The following is a 25,019-nucleotide window of genomic DNA, read 5'->3' as shown; positions in this document are numbered from 1 at the left end:
AATTAGTGATCAATTTAAATTGAATGTACTTTTAACACACACACACTCCCTAATTCCACATCTCATTTCCACATCGCTGAGTGCATCCAGTTCCAGTGCAGACATAATTTCATGTTCGCCGTCATAGGAAAGCTACTTTGTGCGCTGGGAGAACTGCACCACGGCCTTCTCCTGTTCGTGGGTTTCGATGGAGCCGGGCCGCATCCTGCGGATCTCTGCGATGGCGTCGGCCCCGGACATCTTCCTGTTCTTGACCAGGTAGCAGGCCAGCATGGTGCCCGTCCTGCCGTGGCCGTGCATGCAGTGGACGGCCACGCCCTGGAGACAAACGTCACGACGTCGTCAAACCACCGGCAGTGTTCACGCCCTGCTTTGGTTCCTGGGATTAGGCAGGTATTTGCTGTTGTTTTCACACAGCTGCTGAAGCTGTGTCTGGTTTCTACCTGCACATTATATATATACATGTTGCATCGTGTGTTGCTTCCCCCCCTCTTTCTTTTATGTTACAACCGTAAGTTTTGATGTTTTTACTGCTTGAGGCACTTCTAAATTGGCTATATGGTTTTTATCTTTTAAGTCTCAAAATGCTACATCCTAAAGGACTACAATAAAAAATTACTTTCACTGCATTCAGACCTATCCAGAGTTTTCATATTTGTAAAATCTTTCCCCTTTTTTTTTTTTATTATGCCCGCTTTGTTAAAAATCCTAACTTTTTTTTTTGAAGGGGAATAACTCAAAAATAATTTCAATAATTATTTTCCAAGAATAAACTGCAAAGTGGAATATTTTTTAATGCAAATGCTCCGGAATAGAATAATTATGTAGATTTCTATGCATCACTATTTTTTTGGAGCAATTAAAGTTAAAAGCACAAACTGACACTCTTCATCCTAGGGAACCAAAACGGTGCATAACGTATTAAAGTGTAATAAAGTAAATTTTTAGGGTTTTTTGGTCATTTTCACTTCATTAAATATTTTCAAAAGGACAAAGAAAATTTTATAATAAAAATAATTTCAAAAAAATCCTTGAAATGTTTAATAAAATGATCATTTAATGTGAAGATATTGAGACCCAGTTATGTTCCACTTTGGCCCCCAACGTGCTTTGAGTGTTAAATGAAATTTTAGCTAATTGGCCAGAGCTAAGTAGTTTATTTTTGAATCTCTTTTACCTTCAAACTCCATATTTATCTGTTCTACATTGTTTGCTATCCATTTGTAATATGTTTGTTGATAAAAGTTTCTTCTTTTTTTTTTAAATTGAGACTTGAGTAACATTTGCCATTGTGTCATTTTTAGCATTTAAATTGAGGAAGAAAAAGCAATATTGGCAACTGTACACCACACATTTAAGATTTTCTATTAGTAAAGAAATGTGAATTTCTTAAAATGATGCAGTACTTTGTGTCGGTCCATCACAATCCCACTAAATGACATTGAGATTTGAGGTTGCAGCACAAAATAAACTTCAAAAAGCACAAATACTGATTGGTTGGCTTTTAGACTGTTGATTGCAGGAAATACTGGATTTCAATAGCAACTTTGCTTGAGTCCTTATTTTTACCACATGTTCAGCAAGAATGCGCTGCTGTTGAGGCGAGACTGGAGAAATTGTTTCTCAAGTCAAAAGTCAAACTAAACCCCAAATACTGGATATCCTGACAAAGTCTCAATTAGCTCCACTCTTCCAGAGTCGTGATATGAGCGCCTACCTCTCCTTTGGAGTTGGCTCCTTCCACGATGGAGAGAAATTGATCAATCTGACCGGGAGAAGGAGGAGTGAAGTCCGCTATCTTGATGTGGTGAAGCTGCAGCTCTGGGCAGGTGTCGTGGTTCGGTGGTTTCCTCTCGCACAGACAAACGAGGTGTCTGACTCCGTTGTCCAGCAGGTAGCGGTATTCACTCGGCATCCTGGGCATGGCCAACCCGGCCAGCTTCTTGGGTTCAACCCAGGAGAAGTTGTGTGGAGGGGAAGACGCCATGACTGTCTGGGGAGAGAAAAATGTGCTTTTCTGTCCCTCTGGTGAAACTCGGTGATCTATTATGAAAGAAAACACAAGAGAGGAACTGATATATACTCAAGTAGCATTACTTCATACATTTACTGCAGAAAATGTTAATCCAGCAAATGGGCATGTCCTACTCATTTACTATGACAAGTGTATGTCAGTGTGTTTTATTGGGAAAGCAATAAAACACTGCAATATCCTAGTCCTTTCATTTCTTACATGACAAAATGTGATACAAACTTTTTTTTAAGACACCAAATATAGTTTTTATAAACTGTATTTAAAATATAAATAAAGGTGTCGGTTGAAACACCTTTCACATGTTTGGAACAGGTGAGGTCCAAACATTCCTATAATTTGCAGAAGCGGTGCAGTTTGTAGAAAGAAAACCACAGACAGGTTCAGACATTTCGGCCTTCCCCTATGTTGTCCGTTTTTAATGTTTTTTTTCTGAAAATATATCATTTTTCATACAACAAATTGAATGTAAAAAAGCTGTTAATATACGTGAGAGAAGCTCATAGCTTCTACTATTACCTCGGCTTTCTAGGAACAAGATTAATTTGACCGTAAAACACACAGAACATGAAATGAGACATACTCGCCTAGCTCCACCAAAACATTGGAAAACTAAATAGTAGCATGTAGCTTAGCATTAGCAACAGTGCTAAGTGCACAACTTAGCTTTAATGGCGTAAGCGGACTGCTGTTCTTATCAATGTAAAAAGTACATCCAGGTCTCGTTCGCACTGGGCGAATACAGCACGTCACATAAAACACAACACAATTACTTACAGGTTATGTGAGAACAAAGCGGCTTGCTATGCGCCGAGCTCCTGCTAGCTGAGCTAACTGCTGGTACGCTGAGCGACACGGTCCTAAATAATAAAGTTTAACAGCGTAAAGGCGTTTTCTAACGCAGCCTCTTTACGTTGTCTGTTGCAGTTATAGGTGGGGCAGCAGCAACGCTCCTTTCATCATTGTGACAAACACTTAGCATTATAAAGTAGGGACAGAAGTGACCATACGGGTTTTTTTTGGAAATTTGCCGCACTGTCAGCCATAAAGCGATTCTTTTATTTAAAATCACTGTTGTGTATTTTTATGTCAATGCGCGTATCTATACATAAATGTACTATATAGCAACAGCAAAGTGATACATGTGTTTGTGCTGTTCATAAATCTCTACAGCTGAATAATATGCAGAAGTCAGGATGGCCGAGCGGTCTAAGGCGCTGCGTTCAGGTCGCAGTCTCCCCTGGAGGCGTGGGTTCGAATCCCACTTCTGACAGTAACTTTTGATTCAGTTGTGTTATTAAAATAGTTCCTCAATGCACACTGACCTGACTGTTTCAATGGTCTTCTTGCTTTTTGCAATTCAGCAAAAGCCTGTTGAGCACCCGTCAAGTGAAATTAATTCTGGTGAAGCAGGACAATATCTGAAACGTGCAGGACAGTGTGAAACATTTGTATAAAGTAATTCTGTATAGCAAAGAAAGTGAACAAGACTTTAGTCTTTCACATGTAATGTTTGTTCCTGCCACGCTTTTACCAACTTCAGCCAAAGGTACCTTACATGTCACTTAAAAGAAGATCACGGACAGTTTTATTTTGCTCTGAAAAATTATTTTATAGCAAGAAACCCTTCTTTTCTAAAAATAACTTGGATAATAAACCTCTTGTGGGATCACATATGGCATGAGAAAATTAATCTTTTAGATACTTATTTTTTCCTCCCTCTTTTTCCTATGCTCTAATCAAATCTTGTTGATGCATGCATCTGCACTGCAGTTTGTCTTTGCCATCACTCCAGTCAACACGAGGGGAGAAGAGAAGGAGAAAAATCCAGTCACTTGGTAATTAGAAAGGCAGATGCTCTAGCAAGTAATATAACTATATGTAATACAGTTGGAGTGATGCATATTTTATAGTATACATTATAAAATATTCTGGAATGGACACCAGATTTATGAGAAGGAAGCGTTTTTATCTACTTGCATGTGGCCAGACCTATAGGAGTCTGCTAATCAAGTTGCATAACACGATTTACTGTAACTCAATTACAGACTATTGTCCATAAGAGTGCAAGTTTTGTGACTGGTAGATAAGAAGTGCTCAAAACACAAGGAATCGCTGAAAAAAAAAAAGAAGCTAAACATGTTGGGTAAATCAATGCAGCGTATCTCATTGCACTAGCATAATCTCACACCTCCAACCTTTAATTTACAAAAGTACAATTTATATTTGATGTTTAATAAACAAAACAAAACAACAACAAAAAAAACTCATCCACATGCCAACCAATTTGGGAGGGATGCTAGAAAAAAATGTAGCATGTGCTGCCCTACCATCACAAACATAAGGATTTGCTGAGTACTACTGGGACTTGAACTGGAAATGTGTGCATCCATCAGGTGAGACTAATAGCTCACTCTGAAATCTGATGGCAGCGGCATTAAAATTATAATATGAATAATGAGGGGGGCCAGGGGAGGAAAAAGGTCAACAACAAAAAATGTACGTAGAGCATCAGAATCTTGGGAAAGAAACGTTCTTCAAACACAAAATGGATATCCACAAATATGGTGGAGGACCTGTGTTGCTGTGGGCCTGTTTCTCTTCCAAATACCTCATCAATCTGATATCATGTGAAATGAAAATAAATGTATTTATATCTATTCCACCAATACAATGTTACTTGTTTATTATCAGCTAATAGTACCTCTTTAAATTCATCTCAGTAATTGCTCTATATCAAATTAACTAGTTTGTTTTTTGAATAGCTAAGTAATCCCCAAACTAAATAGTAATCAACAAGTTAGCAACAACAACAAAAAAGGTTCATTCTGAAATAATGTTAATAAAGCTTTTATCAATACTGGTGAATAAATCTATACTAATAGATGTTTTCAGTTAATATTTTCTAAAGAAAAAAAACAACTACTGATACAAAAAAATTTTAAAGAGACATTTGTATGACTATTTTATACACATAGTGAGAATATTTATTAGATTTCTACATTCAAAATATGTATTTAGTTGGTCACATTATGAATATTATTTGGTCATTTTGGTTGGTCAGCAGTTCTCTTATGTTTTCACTCGTAGATTGAAGCTGACCTGTGCAATTACAAGGAAAGGAAGAAGAGTTTGACCTTTTCGTGTTATAATTAATGATACAAACACAAACATGTCGAGCTCACACCACAGCACAGTTTATCTGCTAGTCACTTTGTACAAACAGTAGAAAGAGGGATTGAGTCCGAAGGAGACAAACTGCATCGTATTTGTACGAGTCACAGAAGACTGAAGACTTTCAGACAGGTGTACAGAGAGAAACGTCCCGCCATTTAAAAAAAAGAAGCTTTCACTAACCCGTTGGTTTATAAAACAAAAAGAAAGAGCAAAAGATGAAGGCTTCATCAGTCACCTACGTACAGTTATAGAAAGATTATCTCGGTGAAATTGGTAAAAACGCAAACAACTTCAAAAAGAAAAAAAAATAACACATTCCAATAATAATCGGGCGGCGTCAAGAGTTTTGGCTGCTTGTCCCTGTGGTGCTTCACCTGATGGTCCCCAAACAGCAACAAAACAATATCCATGACTTCATCTGTTTTTGAAATTTATACACAATAGAGCCTGAAAACCCGGTCGGTCGATTGGTTTTCCGTCGCGTCCCTGGGTGTTTATCGCTCCCATCATCTTCCCTTTTCAGTCACCTAAAAGTACAAATCCCTCCTACGTGCCGCATATCCTCCAAAAAAACAACAACAACAAAAAAAAACATAACACCCCCTTCATTGGTTACATGTTTACTCTGTTGATTGGATCTCTTTAAATGCCAAGCGTTTGAGAGGACAATGCGATGCCCTCCTATTAGACGATTTCTGCGGGTTCTGAACGTCTGCGTTCAAAGTCCCTCCGGCAGCAGGCGGCCATGCTGGGTTTACAGGATGGCGCAGAAGAACTTCTTCTCCCTGAACGGGTTTTCTGACGCTGGCACCGGGGACAACAGGGGGTCCTCTTTGGCATGAGCTTCGCAGTAAGACATTAAGTCTGCTGCTGCTTTGGACACCTGGAATTAGACACACACACACACACACACACACACACACACACACCAAACTAAGTTTAACCAGTGAGCTTTACGCTAGAGTTCAGAGTTAAAGCTGTGGAACCTGTTTAGTCTTGGTTCAGAACAAGATTGGTACAAAAGCTTGGGTTTTAAAATGTATCGTTTATGAGATCCACAAAAAGTTCTCTAGTATTGCTAACATGCTAGGCTACATGAGCTGAAGCTCAACAGCAACTTCATTTGATTGAGTTTTTTTTTTCCCCAACATTGTCTTTATTGGTTTTTCAACAATGTTTCCAATAATATACAGGACATACGTGTGCTCTCACATCAAAGGAAAAGTCCAGGGTAGTTAAATTATTGTCCAACATTCAACTTGTCTTTCCTTGCATGCCAGGTCGTTATGGGATCTTTTAGAGCAGCACAAATTACATACAGAGTATATGAGAAAAGAAAAGCAATACCCCAAACCCAACTGAGAAGAAACAACAATTACAACAATAACGGTTTCTCTATTTTCCAGGAATTAGCCCAAATTATTTTAGTATTGTACATGGTTCGGAAAATACAAACTGGAATGTTTAATTAAAAGTAAAGTAGTCAAGTATACAAATGAAGAAGATAATTTTAGGACACTGCAGGGAACCAACCGCAACTATAACTCATCCATTGACGCCCCTCATATCCATGTTTTCTATATATTCCATAAAAGGACCCCAAATATTTTGAAATAGCAATAGTTTCCCTTTTATAACGAAAGTAATCTTTTCCATTGGTAAGGTTGTGGATATTTCATTAATCCAGTTAATGAATTTTGGCTTACTGGTACTCTTCCATGAGAGTGTTATGGCTCTTTTTGCAAGCAGTAAACATAAATCCATGGCAGTAATAATTTTTCTGGACATATGATGTCTGTCAGGGTATAAGCCTAGAATGAACAATTTGGGGTCAAGAACTAGTTCTATACCTAGTATAGTCTCTAGAGCTTGCTTAATCTCCCTCCAGAATTGTGTAACTTTCTTGCATTTCCAGATGCAATGGAAGAAATTGAGTTGGTTTTTTTTAAACTAATTTTATATTGCCGTAATGTCATTACGTTAATGGAAAGTACCCTGTGTTTTTTTTATGTGTGGACAAAAAATCTGACATATGTCCATACAGTCATATCCAATAAATTACAATGTGTGTTCTGATAAGGATCATTTACCAGATTCAAAGTACCTTTTGAAAATGTATAACATTCAAGCAGGTATTAAACCCACTTTTCAACAAGGCTATATCTCTGAGACAAAAATATATTTTTATTGATGACGAAAATTTGATATTTTCATTATCTGTAAGCAGAAAATTATAATTAAAAGAATAAAGGCTTTCAATCATCTGTCTGTGTATACATATTGTGTTACACTTAGTGATAAGATTGCTGAAATAAATGGACTTTACAAAAACATTCTAATTTATTGAATATTTATTGATTTGAGGTTAGGAAGTGTTACATTAACTCCCACTCACAATAAATAACATCTGTCAGCAAAAAATTGCTTATGTTGATCATAACCTTTGAAATGCCATAACAATAAATTGGCCCAACAGGTTTCAGAACCTACGAAAATAATAATAATCAAACATTATTTGTGAGACTTGATAACTTTGATAACTGAGCCGGTCCATCATTTCTGAAAGCACATACTACACAGCAGAACAAGTAGTTCATATCGAGCATATCTGTTGCCATGTCACAGGGCCCACGTTTCGTGTTTTGTACCCTGATATCGAGTACAAAAAGAACGCATGCACCCATTCACACATGCAAATAGTTCACCTTTATCCTGTCAATGTTGGCCTCCATCTTCAGCTGCTCCACCAGCTTCCTGGCCTGTGCGATGCTGGCCGTGTTGTTACTCGCCATGGGCGCTCCCGCTCAGTTCCTGTCTGCTCAGCCTGCGTGGAGGAAACAGCGGCTGAAACATCCCAGACATTTTACTGCACCGGGGGGGGGGGGGGGGGGGGGGGGGAGCAGCGTTACACCGGCACGCAAAGACGCAGCGCTAGGAGCAGATAGCCTGTTTCTTATCACATGCCAGTAGAGACACACTTGCACATGCAGATGCAGGCGTGTATTATTTATGGTGCCTGTTGCTAGGCAGCCCCTGACAGTGAGGAGGACGTGGGAGGAAGAAAAAAAAAAAAAAAGAAGGACGGTGACATTTTGTCCAGCATTGTGTTCAAAGTAGTTAAGATAGATGAGAAGTACAAGTGGTTTCATGAAAAACTGCCATGATGATAAACAATGGCACAAAGAATACTGAGTGATCTGATGGATGTTTGTGTAAAAAAATTTATTTCTTGACTCATATTTTATTTTACTTTTTCAGAATTATTCAAATAGTGACTCGTCTGTGTTTCTGTAAATTATCATGTATTTTTGATTTTGGTTCGACAACATGGACTTCAGTCGCAACTACACCATTTGCTGTTTGTTGCCCTCCGTTTAGAAAAAAAAAAGAGAGAAAAATCAGTGTCTGCAGTTGATGCCTATCAATATGCTGTAATACACATTCTCCTCTAGTAGGTGGCAATAATGTCAACATTACCGGCATCAAAGTTTAACAGAAGAAGATTCCCAGAGCGGTTAAAGCAGTGTAAGAGCAGCTGAAACACGAACCTCATTCTCTCAACTAAAACGTTCTTCCGCTTACATTTAAGGTTTATTGGAAACAGACCCACTCTGAAAAGTGTTTGTCACAAAAAAATTTATATTTGCTTGGAGGTGTTAAACACAGCTGGAAGTCTCAGTGCTTCCAAAATACCTGGGTAAATGTAATAATGCACATATAGAGTAGTTTTTTATAGGTGATAATAGATGTGTAATTGAAATCTCATGACATAAGATCTCCTAGTTTTAAACAACCACAATTCTCACATAGTTAGCATCTGACTTTGTTTGGTGGCTATTGGCTTATTGTCCAAGATACAAAAGTGTGTATCTTTCGTATCTACATAGATACATCATCGTATTTATATTTTAGACTCATATTTTGAAGTAAGAGAGGAAGTTGTTCTTGAATGATGGACAAGACATTACAACGCGTTAGCCCTGGCAACGTGAATGCTGCTAACACTTTGCCAATGTTTGCCAACTGGCAAACTGTTAGCTGCTGGTGACACTGAAGTTAGCATCTGCTTCTTTTTGTATAATCACCCTGTTTTTTTGTGCTATACCCCAACAATCTGCTAGAAAATGTTCCATAAGGTGGAACATATTATATTTAAAACTATGCCTTTTATCACTGTCAGTGATCACATACATTACTGTTACCTTATGTAGTTTAGTTTGTTCAGAACTGCTTTCCATAAAGTGTTGTCTACAAAGTGTACGGTGCTAATTTACACCCCCATGTTCGATTTTACAGATCAGGGTCTCAAAAACAGCATCCTCCTCCTTCGTGGTGTTGGATCAATTATCCCTGCGTCGCTCTCCGTCATCAGTGTGTGTGTGCACTGTGGTGTGACTCAGTGTGAGGTCAGTGCTGACCTCAGCAATCTATGAATATTAATGTCCCATGGTAGCAAATCTGCTCATCTGGCTGAGGGAGCTACTGTATTAATTAAAAACCTAGCGTCGGGTCACCAGTTACCAACGACAAGGCAATAAAAAGTTATCTTTTTAAAAAACACACATTTTTCCCGTCAATTCAGTTTCACTAATCACATGTCAGAATGATAATTTGGACGTTCTGGACTTTTCTGGTATAGCATAGAATTACACAGTGCTTCCCCTCCTCCACCTGTTGCTGGATACCTGATTGAAAGAAGGCTTTCGCCCAACAAATATTATGACTGGAAGGAAAATGTACTTGGAAATAACATGAAGTTGGACATGGTGTTGCAATTACAAGAGTGACAGCCGTTACTCTTAACTCTGTTATAGACTCTTATGGCACTGTTTTAAAAGCTGACTACCAGAGCAATAGTCCATCTAATAATTAAAGAGTAGGCTTGTGTAATTCAATAACGTGTGGAATTACAAAAATGCTTCCTCCCCACGCCTATTAGCACACACTGATGTAAAGTTAATGATCAAATTGACCACAGTGTGGTCTAACACATCTATTATTCGCTTTTCAATAGCTAAATATTGGCATCATTTAGCTTTTCTCTTTTTTTTTTAGAAGACTTTACTGAATACACCACAATTATTAAAGTTTTTCAAAGTATTTTTCTGTGCAGAGAGCTCGGACTTAATCCCACAGTCGAAGCCTTGGCCATATTTTGTTTAATTCTGGTCTGTTCGAAGCATTTCCAGCTGGAACATCTCTGAAAGTCGTCAGTGCAAACCCAGCGGCAGCTTGAGGAGGATTCCTACAAAGGACCCGCGGTAGACCGAACATCGTGTAACCTAAACAGCCGCTGCAGCCGAACCATCCTGGTTGTCGTTAGTCTGACGAGTTCAGCTCCTTGTACGGGCATATGCTGTCAAACAGGAAATGGAAAGATTTATTGGAGTTGTTTAAAATGGGGTGCAAACTTACTGCAAGAGCCCAAAGATCAGAAATCAGACCTCGAGTTTCACACAGCAAGGTCGTGATATTGTTTTATCACTCGGGGGACGTCGAAACGGGACACTGCATCTTCAGACTATTGATAGTAATTCATGTCACACTTTTAAGGTTTCTGGGATGCCTGCCGAGAAGTAGGTCTTCCATTTTTACGCAAAACACTGTCACAATAGCCCATTTTATGAAGATTTGTTCACTCTTTCTTCTTTTTTTTTTAGCTGAAGTAGACGGTCATAAACTAATAAACTAACAGCCAGGTACTCTGGGTAAAAAAAAAACCCAGTTGTTTTCTCACACATTTTAGGACACCACAAGTAGCACGCAACCACATCAGTCAAAATAAATGATAATGGGCTGACGGCTAAGTTACCTTAGCATGCTAACATCAACTTTTAACATTCCCATACGTACGGTAATTTCCTTAACCTCTACACCATGAAACAACCTTTCTACAGCTAGACCTGCAAACTTTGAGAGATTATGAGGAAATTGTAAACTAAAACTAAATTTTAGATTTGTGTTGTTAAATCTAATCACTAAACATTTCTAAGATACTCACTAAACTACAACGTAAATAGCAAGTCGCGTTTCACCTGCTTCTGTTTCCTAACAAGCAGCAGTAGGTAAGAGATAATGAATACATAACCCAAACTTATGAGCCGCACCTGTCACTGAAGATCAGAATTGATCGGATCTGATTGGTGGTCAAATATTGAAAAACCTGATTTTATATGCAGTAAAACTAAAAACTCCCACCATTTTCAGTCTATAAATGCATTGGTTAAAACACCTGTTCTTTGATTAACTATTCTGAGTTTGGTAAAAACCAGATGGAGTTTAGGGACAAGAGTTTGATCTTCTGCCTTTGTCCTAGAGCAAATATGACTTGATGAATAAAGGCAATTGTCTTTATTTTGTAGAGGACTCTAAACTATTTCCTTTGCCAAAGAACCTGCAGCACATCTTTTAATCTTCGACGAGTTATTTCGAAATCAGTTGAGATCAGCTGTTGCTAAGACGTGGCTGTAAGAAGCAGTTTGTGAGGTTTGCAGGGGGTTTGAACAGTTTACTGGCGCTACATGTTGCTTCACCTGCATCTTTTTACCATGCTCCTTCAGTTCATGTCACGAGGTGCCTTTCTATTACAAATGTTCAAAGTCAATATTCTGCTAAAGTTGAAAAAAAAAAAACAACAACACAATTTTGTAATTGTGGTGTTTCCATTAAATAAGAAACACGATTAAAATCCCACGTGAATAAGTTTGTTTATGCCAAAAGTTGTTCAAAATCATGCCTGGCCATTGCCCTGCTACCACTTCCTGTCGTCTTCTTCGTCTTTTCCATCAGTAGTAACATCTAGCTGCTGATCACGTGACTCGCGTGATGTGAAAAAAAGTGTTTCCATCGCAGTTTTGCCAAAAATACTAATTTTGATGCAGCCGAAAAACCAACTTATTTTAGCACAAAAGGTTTTTAAAATTTATATATTAGTTTTTTTCGAGTTTTTTCCGAAATTGTCTTGTTTCTATTGAGCAAATTTATTGTTTAATTCCAATTTGCACAACCATAAGGTCAATGGAAACCAAGCTACAGTCTCTACTTCATGCTGTTCCTCCAAAAAACAGGCTGGAATATTAAATTGTGTGAGACACGGTCTGGCGGCCAAGTGTTAGGTATTTGTCTTGACATTGACACTCACAGATCACAGAAATTGTTTTTTTGTTGTTATTGTACAAACTCGCTCACTACAATACCTACCTCGACAATTTGAGAACAAAAGATAGCGGTACTAAACTGAGAGTCACCCTGCTGCTTAAGTTCCTCCCTGACATTTCATATCTGCAGAGAGGCGGCCGAAGAAATGGTGACGTTAAGCAGATCCTCCGTCTGGAATGGCCGACGTCCTAAAGGCAACAAGAAGGGGCTAAACTACATGAAGTATGACTTGTAGTTTGGAGAGTTTCAGCTTTAATGTGGAAAGTGATTCTCCCCTCTCCTTCTGCTGCAGTGAAATGTTTCATGTTTTCTCACCAAACTGATTTCTGCAGGAATTTGGTTGGGCTGCAGCCTGACCTCCTTGCAGATCATTCATGCTTTAAGACAAAAACAATCAGCTTTATGCCGTGTTTTATTGCTTTGTCTTACCTTGTCTGCTTGCTCCTCCTTGCGCCTTCTGCCCTGGTGTCTGCCACCCGCTCGGTCAGAGGCTTGTGTCTGCCACGCTCTCCGTCTGCAGGGAGGAAAATGGAAACAGAGGAAAAGAGAGGCTGAATCAGAGCGCTGCACAAATTCGTTTCTGCATTCCAGATGCATTCCTCTAAACCTTTGATTACGTCAACCAATGAGAGATATTCATAACAAAACAAAATTTGATTCTCTCTTTTAGAGAGAATAAAGAACCATTTTTTCCCCCACATGTAACAGAGAAATTTAGCTTTTAGTAACAATAAAATGTAGGTTTCGGAGCTGTGTTTTAAAGAATCAGTGTAGAATAATCCAGCTGAAATCTTAAAATATTTAAGACTCTATTCAGAAACACACATTTAATTTAACTCTGACTCACCATGATCAACTTCAAGAATATTTCATGGCGTTCACAAAGTGTGAAATCCATAATGATTCTCTAAATATGCAAAAAAGCAACAGAAGGCTTGTTCTTGGCCCAAGTGACAGACTTATTTTCGCCCTATGGCGCCCCCTAGGTCATGTCACCCACAGTAGAAAGCCACAAGAGAGAGAGAAGTAAAGCACACGGCCAACTTTATTTTTAAAATATATTGTCCAGGGACATGATGCCATTTTATAGTGCAATCACATAACTAAATACCTTCAGTTGTATTTCAAAAACTGACTTTGAATCATAGCCATATCTGACGCCTTGAAATTGGCCACTGTCTCTTTAAGAAGCTCCAACGCTCTCCGACACTTCCCCCTTCTGCATGTCATGACAATACTCCTCCATGATGCTGTTTGTAACCGTTCTTAGGAGCGTCGGGCTGAGAAGTGGTTCGTATGACGAACTCGGCAGACGTGCAGTTCCGTTTGCTCATCGCTGCTGCCGCTAGTCTGTAGGACTTGGCAGCAGGAAGCAAAGCTTTCGGTAAAGAGGAGGCGCTTTGTGAGAGCCAGTTTTCAGCCCCCTCTGAGTGGCTGCCACAGGAGATTCAAGGATTTCTCACACAAACATGAATGAATCAAGGCAACACCGCGGGTAACTTGTAATGTAGTTTAAATGTTACCACATTACAACATGATGTAGAGCTCAAAAAAGTTGATATTACCCACCATTTAAAATGGAAGTATTTGAAATCTGAAGATGATGATAGGAATAAATACAAAGCAAGTGCATATTTAGACTAAGCTTTTGTAAGGCTATACGGATTTCTTTTTGCTTCCTGTTCACACGAAATAAGTGCAAAGCAAAGTGGAGAACAAGAAAAGAAGCTGATGCCTGTTTTGGCAACTTAAGCCTAATGAGAGTCAACTTTCAGTAAGAGCACAAAAGCATTTCCCAAAATGTCAAACTGTCCCTTTAGGTTTCTCTTCTCTCCGCGCTGACACACACGTTCAGCTTCTCTCCTCTAACTTCTCTGCTTTCAGATTCATTCGTAAAGCACGTGCGACTCTGCGTCTCCGTCCTCGGCCGCCTCTGATAAATGGACCAATTACCGCGCATCAGTAGCTCCACCAAGGGAGGGAATCCCACCCGTTATAAATCAGGGCAGGATGCAACATTAAAGCGTCATTACAGAGAGAGATCCATTAACAAAACCTCAGCAGCAACACCGGACCAGCCCTCCGAGCCAAAAATATTCACGCAATGTTAGAGCTGCTGAGGGAATAACAAAGGCATAAAAAAATTAGAGATGTTAGAGGAGCAATTTTGATTGAGACAATATTCTGAATGGCTACTTTGTGGTATAAATATGATTTCATTGTTCACAGACGGAGAATGGGAATATATAACCCACTGGTTGCTTTGGGTCTTTATCAATTTAAGTTGATATATGGCCAATTTGAAAGCTTTCCTAAGAAAATGTGCAAATCATGTCATCTAGAAGAGAGTGAAGGGAGCACCTTTCCCTTTGACCTCTGAACCTTAAGGATACATGGAAACGGTTGAACTGGTTTCTACTGGTCCAGTACAGGGTAATACATTGAAAAGAGAATGTGTGTCAGACTTCAGACTGGGCTTACAGTGGCAATAACCAAGGGTGGCAATTTTTCGGGGGTACAAAAGATTGGTCTTTTTTTAAAAAGAATGCGTATTTTGCAATATTGTATCTTATATAAACTCTCAAGTCGATATCAGGTGAGTTCTATTAATATTTTAGTGATTCTATAAATTCAAACAATATTCAATGATTTGAAAATAATGAAGATATTTTTTAGTGAATTGGGCACCAAAACTGGCTCCAGTCCAGAGGCCTAAATCCTTGTGAATCCGTGAATCCCTGCTTAGCACACGAAGAAAACATTCTTAGATGCACAAGCACACGAGTCAAGACAAGAAACAAGCAGCGTTGCTCAAAAAATAACGCAAACCTTTAAGTAGCTCAAGGTGGGAACCTGCTCGTCATTGCCCAATATGTTTTTTCCCTTCTAAACACATTTGTTCAATTACTTATTGCAGCATAAAGTGCTTTTATTGTTCCTAAAAACTCTACAAGTCATTCTGAGGTCTGTGCAAACGCACTTATCCCTATTATTATTGACTTTGACCTTTTCTCCTTGGAGATGAATTCACGTGACAGTCACATGATCATAACTGGTTCAAGTTGTATTTGTTCAGGTCTTGTGCAAACAAACAAACACAGAGAGCATGGCACGCATCAGACCATAATGACGTTTGCTCTCTCGTGTCTGTACTTTGGCTGGTAACCAGGTGAAAACGTTGGAGTAGTCGAGCAGAAGTGCGTCGATGTTTCTTGGCGCACAGAACCGCAACGCTCCAATCGCGTATTCTTTTGTTTTGCATTACAAAACTGCTAAAAATACATATATATATATTCATAGGCACAAAAACAAGCAAGCTAAAATGTGGTTAATCTTTTAAGCTTCTGTGTGTTTAAAAAGGAAGGCTATGTTGTAAGCTGAGTGGGTTGGGTGCTCAACCAAAGACTCTTCAAACAGACTGGGAGTACTGGGAGCAGTCGTCTTCCTTGGACATAAAGGCAATAAGTTGATCTACTGACACGTAAGTTAATATACTTTTATTTTTAAATTTAAAAAAACATCATAGTCTTCACATTGTACAAAAGAAAACGAAATAAAGAGGTGTTGCAGACTGATGATGCTCTCATATTCTTTTTAGATCAGTTCACTGCTGCAAAGGCAAAAAAAACGAGAACATAAAAAAAACGGAGGAGATGGCAAATTATTCCTCGAAGAAAAGAAGAAGCTGTTGAACTTAGTTTCTGAATGAAAAGTTTCGCGTCATCGCAATTATCAAGATCACGGGATGAGAAGCGAAGACAACAGGGACGTGTAAGCGCATTTCTTGAATTGATTTTCTTCAACTTGGCGGTTTTCGTTCCCTCCTTTGATGCCGGCGAAGCGCCTCGAGCCGAGCTGCGCGGAGAGGAAAATCCATTTCCCTCCCATGTTCCAGCCTTCTGCTTCCCATCCCTCCCTCTGGGGCTGACAGGTGTTCATTGAAGGAGCAGAACCCGTCCACACCTCCCACCCTCGCCCCAGTATTCTCTGCCCTGCTGCTAAGACCACTGAATCAATGTGACCCCCTCCGTCATCCTTCCCTTGCCATTTGGAGAGCTTTTTTTGAACCTCCTCCCCTGGGACCTCAGGGGGTCTGTGTTCATCTCGAGGCCCTCTGCTGATGTGATTATAGCTCAGGGTGTTGCTGACTTAAAGAGTGATTAAGCACGGCTGGAAATATCCTGGCGGAGATATAATTCCTAACCTGTGGAGAGAGTGACGATCTTTCGCGTTCTGCTACGCATGCCACCTCCCTCTCTTTATTTATACCTCCCTCTTCTCTGTCTTTACGCTGTGCGAAAGGTACGGCAGCCAGGCAGGGGGTGTTCTGCCCTCCGCCGTGCCCAGGGTGTGAAATCGGAGCGTGATAATTAAAAATGTGTCTCTCGCTAAGCCATCTGGACCCTGGAGAACAAGTGATTAACCTGCAAAAGGTCTGCAGGGATGGCAAAGAGGAAGGAAGCAACTGCTCCGCAGAGTTATCTTAAGGCTCCTTTAAAGTCTTGTGAATACTAAATTTGCTGTACTTGGAAATCTTTCACGCTTTTTTCATTTGTCTATGGCTACAACGATGGCAGATTTTATTCAGAAACAATCACTTCCTGCTTTCAGACCAGCAACCAGCAGAAAAGTGGTTCTACTTTGCTTCCTACTGAAATACAGTATTTGTCTCTAAGCTGCGATGCAGGGGCTGGTTTTAACACAACTGTACCAGTCCAAATGAGGATCACTAATTTGTTATATTTGGATATGTAAACATGAATTCACCTGAAACCAAAATCCAGACATCCACATCAAACACATCCCTTAGTTTTGTGCCTCTTAAACTTTTTCCACATTTTGTCGCCTATCGACCGCAAACTTCATAGTGTTTTACTAGGACTTTATGTCAAAAACCAACACAAAGTAGAGCAGAACTGTAAACTAGAAAAGCTTCCAAAACATTTGAAAATACAGACTAGATGTATCTACCAACTTTGTACATCTAGAAACTTATTTGCGGAACTTAATTTCAATCAGACTGGATTATGAGTCGAGTCTTATTGACTCGTAGTCCACAAATCTTTGGACCTTGACTGGACCTTTATAACTCCGGGTTTAGACGACAGCACATACAAAGGTGTGCAAATTGCAGCAGCTTGCGTCCCATAGACTGATTTTTTGTGTAGTTGACCAACTGCAGTTTCATTTTTAGAGGGCACAGCTATTACTGGGAAATTAAGATCGTCTTGCAATTGAAAATGTTAGGTACAACACAATGTATTCGCCTTTTGGTTACCAGGTTTTGGTAACAGATGCAACAGGTGCAAACGGGCAGCAAACATCGAAACCCAACTTAAAAGTTAACGACATGCCCTTTGGCGAGAGAGTGGTATGTCTGACGCTGGTCGCTGCAGATAGATGCTAGCCTCCCCAACATCTCCACTGTGAAAAATGAATCAGTCAATGAATTCACGCACTGCTGACTGAGTTCCTTCTGCTTACATGTTGCTGCGGTGAACAATAATAAGGCATGATTATCTTATAAAAGTATCACAGCTTCCAACTTCTGGTTTAGCTGAAGAATGCTGGGTTAGGGAGTGTAGCAGACATAATTTGCTCTCTGGGTGAACCAGGCTGCTGTAGATTTTTTTATTTTTTTGGTCATTTGGAAGAAATTTCCATTTCATGAGCATCGCAACTAAAGAGTTCTTCTAACCTGAAAACAGGCGTGACTGCTGCAAAATTTCTAGAAGTGCTACGTAGCTGACGCAGAAATTACTCAGTAATAAAATTACTAAAACTCATGCTACAGTTTGCAGACACTGTCTGTGCTGATGAATCACAAGTCAGATATTTGCAATGTTTGGTTCCAGCGGCACAGCAGTTCAACCTATTTTCTATTAATTTAGACAATGTAGGTCTAAATTTGTGGTGAGACATGATAATATTATCTAATTAATTTAATTTTGATCAAGTACATTTCTATCAAATGGTTGTACTTCCTGGTTTTCCAAATAAACCTTGAGAAACCTTCTAAGGTTTCCCAGCTAGCGTTAGCTACAAGATTGTTGTAGCTAACGCTAGCTGTGGTTTCTGAAAACTGTACACTTGTGCATTACCGCCATCTAGTGGTCTGGAGTTTGTACAATGTGTCCTTTTGTGTTAAAGTATTTGAATATATTTTGTTGGTTTTTTTTTTATCCCTGTATTTATTACTGTTTTCATGTATTTTGCATGAAAATGTTGATTACATGCATTTTCCCAATATTGTCCCAATTTTAAAAATAAACAAACTTGATGCTTGAGAAAGAAATGCTACAGATGGTTTTACAAGTTAAATTAAACGCACCACTATTTTAAAATGTTATTTATTCTGTAATTTAAGTAATGAAATTGTACATGTTGAAATGACAAGTCAAATATATGAAAAATATATACCAACATATATGGAAAGGCATGAAAAAAAAAAACGGGAAAGAAATGGGAGTTACTTTGTATATCCCTGACAAAGACGAACTAAAACTTCAGATTTTTTTATGAATGGAAGTTACTATGTAAAAAAAATACCAGCAACAATGCCTGAACATGTGGTAGCACTCACAGGCAGCGTCGTCACAGTGACCGTACCGTCCTCCGTCATGAACCAGCAATAACCACACCATGACGCCCTGCAAGGTCACTCTGAAACCAGAGGCAGCAAGTTGCTCACTGACTCATCTAAAGTCAGATTTACTGAGCTGAGTGAGGATATAACCAACGAGATGCTCCAAAGTGGCTTCACCACCGACTGCAGTCAGAAGAAGTGACTTCAACCTGACCTCCAGAGTTGTCAGGAAAATCAAGACAATATTGACTACTGGATGTAATACAGCACGGCCACCTGCCCTTGAATATGAGAAAGGGACACCTGTCCCTCGTGTGCACAGAGCGGTGGGACAGCGAGAGCCAAGCTGTTAGGTTGTTATACGCTGCAGAGGTCATGCTGGGAGTGACACTGAGCCTCCTTCACTTTCAGAGCTTTGGCACTTGAGCAGCAGGCAACGGCTTCACGTTTTAAAAAGTTAGACCTGCTGTAATCTTCAAAACGGCTTTAAAAACTCTTGAAGGTGAAATCCTTCAGAGGATGTTTTCACACCTGGTAGTTCGGTAGACTCGGTTCGATTAGGGACCAAAATTGCAGCACCTGTTGCATTTTCGGATGGCGTGTCTTGCTTGTGAAGCGAACCACACCCTTTGAAAAACCTGTTCCCAAGAACCACAGAAATAAATTACACAACAACTTCTGAAGAAGACATGAGCGCCACTTCCTCCTTCACAAAATGTAAACAAACACAGAGAGGCATCAAATTCTACCAGCTGTAGAATTTCTCTTTTGTCTTAAGTAAAAGATTACAAGCCATTTCTAGACTCTCGCGTTTGTTTTGGTTGTATTTACCCAGAATGCCTTGCTCTGTAGTCCACTTTCTGTTTTTGGAGCATTCTCCAATCCTCTTGGCATCCTCATGTTCACTAGGAACTGAAACCTAGGTTGGTAGGCGGACCAGAGTTAGCTTTTTTTTTTTGGTCCCCAAACGAACCGGACTTTCTAGGGAAACAAACTAGAGTTCGATTAAAGCGGACTAAACAGATGTGAACGCACCCTAAAAGGAAGGAGTGCTTTTACGATAGTTGATGTCCACACAACTTCCCTGTTAGCTAGCAGCATGAAACTGATGGTACTATCGCATCGACTCTAGGCAATGACATATATTAATTAGACTGGAAAATTGTTGTCATCAATCAATCAAATTTTATTTGTATAGTTTCAGTAACAAGGCATTTCAAAGTGCTTTACGTCATAAAAACACAAAGTCAACAAAATCACATTTTGCCGTGATTACACATCAGATTATTGATTTGTGTTTTATGATTTTAGTTCAAGAGCAACTCTAAACAGCTGGGTTTTTAGTCTAGATTTAAAGGAACTCAGTGTTTCGAGTTCGAGTCTAATTTTAGGGTCACAATTAGTGTAAAAAACATGAAAACCATGGATCCTGCTGCCCTATTCCACCGGTTAAGGCTAATACTGATGACGTAATGGTATAGGGGACATGTTAAGAGACATATTTAGTCTCTTAACATGTCTTAAGATTCATTTAAACATCACTGCTTATCTGAGTATTCTTGCTGACCATGTCCATCTTTCATGGCCACATTGTGCCCGACTTCTCAAACCTGAAATCCTCTCAACCAAGTTTCTTGAAGATGACGATGAGCCCACTTGTACGCCGACGGCTTCCAAAGTGATCAGACCTCATCCAATCCAGGAGAACATCTTTGAGAACCCACCGCCATGCATGTCAGTCTTTTCTAAGAGTACCTCCTCACTTCCTTCTCTTGTTTTCTCTGCCTCTCGGTCACACCAGCTCTCCCTCGCTCCTTCGATTCGCCTGGACACCTGTGCCACCCTCAGCGTGCCACGCCTATCCTGCCGGCTGCATGAACGTGCATGTGAATAACACACGCGTTTGTGTGCCTGTGAGTGTTTTAGGTTAATCTAGGTCCCGCAGGCAGGTGGGTGGGGAGGGGGCCCAGGAAACGGTGCCTCCGCTGGGAGTCAGGCAGGCAGCGGGGTGGAAAGTCATTGCTCCAGGGAGCGCAAATGTGTTCTGTTATGTTTATTAAATCAAACATGTGCAGCCTGGTGTGGGGTTTCTTTGTTGCATCCAATCAAGTGACAAAGGAATGTTTTTTTTCTTTCTCTGAAATATTGACTGCAGATGATGCAGAAAAACACAGAAACAAAGGTGGAGCCAGATATCGCTGCTCTTTGTTTTCCTCCTCCTCTTCAAACGCTACCCAGCAGTTTGTTGCGCTCACTGAAACGACGTTTAGCTTTGACTTCCTTCTGTGTGACACAGATTAGGTTTCAATCAGCCTTGTTTTTGGTTCGCTGCGCTCCCTCTGCTTCAGTTGTCACGAAGAGAGCAAACAGGATGTCTCTGCATTTGGTTTGAGACGTTAGAGTCATTACAAACATGAGGGATGGCTCGGTACTGCAGGGAGAGGCGATCGGACCGTTTCAGGCTCCGACTTGCAGACTAACCGGTGTGGATACGTTTCAGAACTTTTTCAGTCCACGGTGACGGGGAATCGCTTTGACTTTTTCATTTGTTATAAGTCCAAAGCTTTGGGTTGACGTGTGGTCTGAGTGTTAACCGACTTTGGACTAATTTTTAGATTGTCATCAAACTTTTATTTAAGAATTAGATTAGATCGATCTTAGATCAGAAACCGGGCAACAGAAGACTTACAGGACGTTGCAAAAGCCCACATGTGAGGTTTTCTGCACTTTGCCACATCACAACCACAAGCCTTAAGGCAAACTGTTTTGAATTTCATGTTTCCATCAACACACGAGGCGTTGAATGATTGCTGCGTGGGAAGAAAAGGATTGCTTTCAAACATTTCTACAAATTCAAATCTAAGAAAGTGTGTCGTTTTGTTTTGTCTTTGCAGCAAAGTGAAAGGCCTGACGCGACTGGCTGTCCGCGGTTCAGGGGGAGAGGTTGCTGCGAAGTCAGCGACTTAATGCGATCGGACAGCTTTCTACTAAATGGAAGCTGATTGCATCTGAATTTGAATGAATGCAAAATGACTGTGGTTCTGTCAATGCAACTGGAATGATTTAATATATAATGTATAATTTTATTTTTGGGAGAAAACCCCCCAAAACACAGCATTTTGAGACATTCGTTGTGAATCAGAACTGTATAAATAAACCAAAGGAATTGAGTTGAAATTTTTGCCCCCCTTTTTTCCTGTTTTGGAAAATAGCTCAGACATCTTTAGAGTGAACTGCCATTTTCAAGGCTTGCAACTGAATCTCACCTGGATTTAGGTCAGGACTTTGTTTAGGCCCTTTCAAATGCGTGACTATGCTTTGATCTAAATTATTGCATTGTATCTTTTCAGGTTGTCCTCCAGGATCAACCCATGTTCAGCTCCATCCAGCTTCCAACTTCAAGCTTTAACCAGCCTCTGTGCCGCCGCCTGCAGAAACTCCTTTCCCACAAAATAATGCCGCCACTGTCAAGTTTTGCTACGTGTTTGGATCAAATGTAAAAACCGGAATCTCGCGCTGAAGATGAAGGCGACACACAAAAACAAGAAGCGGAGGCAAAAGAGACGAGACAGGACCTGAGGAGAGCAGCTGGAAGGGAGTCATGAACAGCAAGAACTGACAAGGAGTGAAGAACACAGGCTGACGTAACGGCTAGGGAGGAGATTAGTGACATGAAGCAGGTGAGAACAAATCAACAGAGTGCTGTGTAGCAAGACGAGGACCTAAATGAATGAAGGAACTTATTTCCTGGAGATTTAATGCATTTAAAATGACGCCGGGACTCGAGACGTGACCCGAAGAACTTGAGGCCTGGAAACCGTAACCCTAAAACTACAGATATAGATCAGACAGTCTGAGTAGAAAGTTGGTGAGACAAGTCTTTCTCTCTCAGTTTAGACTCAAAAGAAAATTGTTGTCTCATAGAGGCCATAACCAATTAATCACATGACCAATTAAAACGAGCTTTTCCTCTTTTCCTCTTTCTACCAAAAACTGGATGACGAAAGTCTTGAGTCAACATCAACTTCGTTCACAGAGACTTCATAATTCATTTTATTTATCATTTCTGTTGTCTTGTTAATCTATGTTGGATATTTGAAATGTCTTCCAGGTCCAGAGTTTAATCTTCACTCTAATTTAAAGCTTACTGCAGAATGTGTTCTTGCGTTATTTTGCCGTTATTATATCACTTGAACACGTCAGAGACAACAATGTTCCCGTTTAAGGCAATAACTTCTGGGACAATTTATCGTCCAGCAAACTTTGGTGCTATGCCAGGTCTGGTCTCATATCATAGCTTTAGGATGCTTCAGTGGAGAATGAGTGGACGTGTAAAAATCCACGTTAACTGGGTCTTCACTCGGATTCAGCTACTAGTTTTTAAACCTTTATGTTTCTTTCTGAACCCTTTCATGGTCACAGGGTAAAGTCGACTACTCTTCAGAAAACCTCCACTGTGAGTATGTACAAAGAGCACTGAGCACAAATGCTGAAGTGGCCCGAGCCGCAGCATCCTGTTCATCACCCCCCACGCCGTCCCTTCGAGGACCAAGACTTCTCCTGTGGTTTCCACAGCAACATTCGCACACACAGTCTTCAGGACTTCTGTTTCCTCAAACTGGTGGCTTTTTGCCTCTCTGTTGTTCTTTTATTTTAAAGTGGACATCTATTCAGACAGTCAAGAGGTCAATCGTTTTCTTCATCCCTTACTGCGTTCCGTCTGTGACATTTGACCCCTCTCACGGTGCCGATCGCTTCCTGGGCTTGTTTACCGCGGGTCGCTCGGCCAGACGCCTCCTCCGGTCTGAACCCCCGGTGAGTCCGAGGCCGCCGTTTGTATTCTAGATGCGCTCCGGCCCGCCTGGACGTGAGCGCTTGCGTAATTTATGACTCACGGCTTGCGCTCGGCGTGGGCCCCGTGGAAAGCAACACCACTGGGCCGACTTAACGCGAGCAGAGCTCGACGAAGCCTTCGTGACGAAACAGAACGGAGGCAGGGGTTTGGGTGGTGGAGGGGCTGAAGAGGCACGTCTGCGTTTTGTTGTCTTGGATTTCTGACAGTCGTGCGGTGTCTGCTGAGCGACGTAGGAAAACACCAACCAACCTCATTCTCCTCCTTGTCTGGACATCCGCCTGGAGCTGGTGTGTGGTCAACCAGCGCCGGTTCTTCTCGCCAGAAAAACCTCTCACTATGCCTGAACCCAACACGCTGCCGTTTCTACCTCCATCCCCAGAAGCAGATGTTCCTCTGGCTTCACTTTCTAAGGGCTACCCAATGGTGAGGGGAGAGAAAGAACGACTGAAAGAAAAGGGGAGTCCATTCTTTCTTTCTTTCTTTCTCTCCTCCCACCTCCCCGTCGCCGATGCATGGAGAGAGGAGAGACGTCGCCAGGGCTCAAAGCGGGGAGAATCTGACTGATTTCATTGGGACTCCATGATGCCGACCAGCCAGTGGCATCAATCTCAAAACGACAGCACGGACACGAGGAAGCCCTGCTCCTCCTCCTCCTCCTCCTCCCCCTCCTCCTCCTCCTCCTCCTGAACACAACCTGTTTTGGTTCAAATTTACCCACATACCACTTTTAAAAAAAGAGAGAGAAAGAAGAAAAAATATTTTTAAATTCCTACCTTTCTTTAGGTTTTTTTCCCCCCTCTCTTCTTCTTAGCGAAGCCCCCACGCATCCAGCGCTGTGGAGTAGTATCCACACACTCAGTTGGCGAGCGAGGCGAGGCGAGCAAAGTACATCCACACACACACACACACTTCTCCCTCCGTATCTCTCTCTCTCTCTCTCTGTTTCTGCTCCAGCTGAGATCCCCGCTGCCTCCCTCCTCTCCGCTTGCTGAGTCTCCACCCTCCGGCTGCAAGACGCTGTACGCCGCCGCTCTTCCTCCTTTCTCTCTCTCTCTCTCTCTCTCTCTCTCTCTCTCTCTCTCTCTCTCTCTCTCTCTCTCTCTCTCTCTCTCTCTCTCTCTCTCTCTCTCTCTCTCTCTTCTTTTCTTTTCTGCCTAATCGGAAACGCTCGCGCTGTCTCTCAGAGGTCCACCGGAAGAGCTCGCGCGGCC

At 40.8% G+C, this 25,019-nt stretch overlaps 2 protein-coding genes and 1 non-coding gene across 4 annotated transcripts; 1 reads left to right on the top strand and 2 right to left on the bottom strand.

Annotated features, from left to right (window-relative positions):
- Window positions 1–45: 45 nt before the first annotated feature.
- dusp23 (dual specificity phosphatase 23) lies at window positions 46–3,008 on the bottom strand. Its single transcript, XM_005799221.2, has 3 exons — window positions 2,810–3,008; window positions 1,718–2,043; window positions 46–318 (listed from the first exon to the last, which is right to left on the bottom strand). Exons 2-3 carry the CDS (start codon window positions 1,985–1,987, stop codon window positions 133–135), a joined length of 456 nt encoding a protein of 151 aa, XP_005799278.1. The 5' UTR covers window positions 1,988–2,043; window positions 2,810–3,008; the 3' UTR covers window positions 46–132.
- A 214-nt stretch (window positions 3,009–3,222) lies between these two features.
- On the top strand, window positions 3,223–3,305 carry trnal-cag. Its single transcript has one exon. It is a non-coding gene; the product is annotated as a tRNA-Leu (tRNA).
- Window positions 3,306–4,215: 910 nt separating this feature from the next.
- Window positions 4,216–24,809, bottom strand: gng2 (G protein subunit gamma 2). Of its 2 annotated transcripts, none has more exons than XM_005799219.3 (4): window positions 24,582–24,809; window positions 12,797–12,881; window positions 7,915–8,033; window positions 4,216–6,092 (listed from the first exon to the last, which is right to left on the bottom strand). In XM_005799219.3, exons 3-4 carry the CDS (start codon window positions 7,999–8,001, stop codon window positions 5,964–5,966), a joined length of 216 nt encoding a protein of 71 aa, XP_005799276.1. In that variant the 5' UTR covers window positions 8,002–8,033; window positions 12,797–12,881; window positions 24,582–24,809; the 3' UTR covers window positions 4,216–5,963. The 2 variants fall into 2 exon arrangements, with proteins under 2 accessions (XP_005799276.1, XP_005799277.1); XM_005799220.3 differs by lacking the exon at window positions 24,582–24,809 and adding an exon at window positions 24,058–24,289.
- Window positions 24,810–25,019: the final 210 nt, after the last annotated feature.

This window comes from Xiphophorus maculatus, chromosome 19, assembly GCF_002775205.1.
Source record: "Xiphophorus maculatus strain JP 163 A chromosome 19, X_maculatus-5.0-male, whole genome shotgun sequence".
Lineage (NCBI taxonomy): Eukaryota > Metazoa > Chordata > Actinopteri > Cyprinodontiformes > Poeciliidae > Xiphophorus > Xiphophorus maculatus.
Note: the sequence above shows the minus strand (reverse complement) of the source record. Positions and strands in the feature narration are given on the sequence as shown.

Coding starts and splice junctions, on each gene's coding strand:
- gng2 (XM_005799219.3), bottom strand. CDS start 8,001: ATGGCGAGTAACAACACGGCCAGCATCGCACAGGCCAGGAAGCTGGTG. Junction 6,093..7,914: donor CCAACATTGACAGGATAAAG/GTGAACTATTTG, acceptor GTCTAATTCCAG/GTGTCCAAAGCAGCAGCAGA.
- dusp23 (XM_005799221.2), bottom strand. CDS start 1,987: ATGGCGTCTTCCCCTCCACACAACTTCTCCTGGGTTGAACCCAAGAAG. Junction 319..1,717: donor GAGCCAACTCCAAAGGAGAG/GTAGGCGCTCAT, acceptor GTTTGTCTCCAG/GGCGTGGCCGTCCACTGCAT.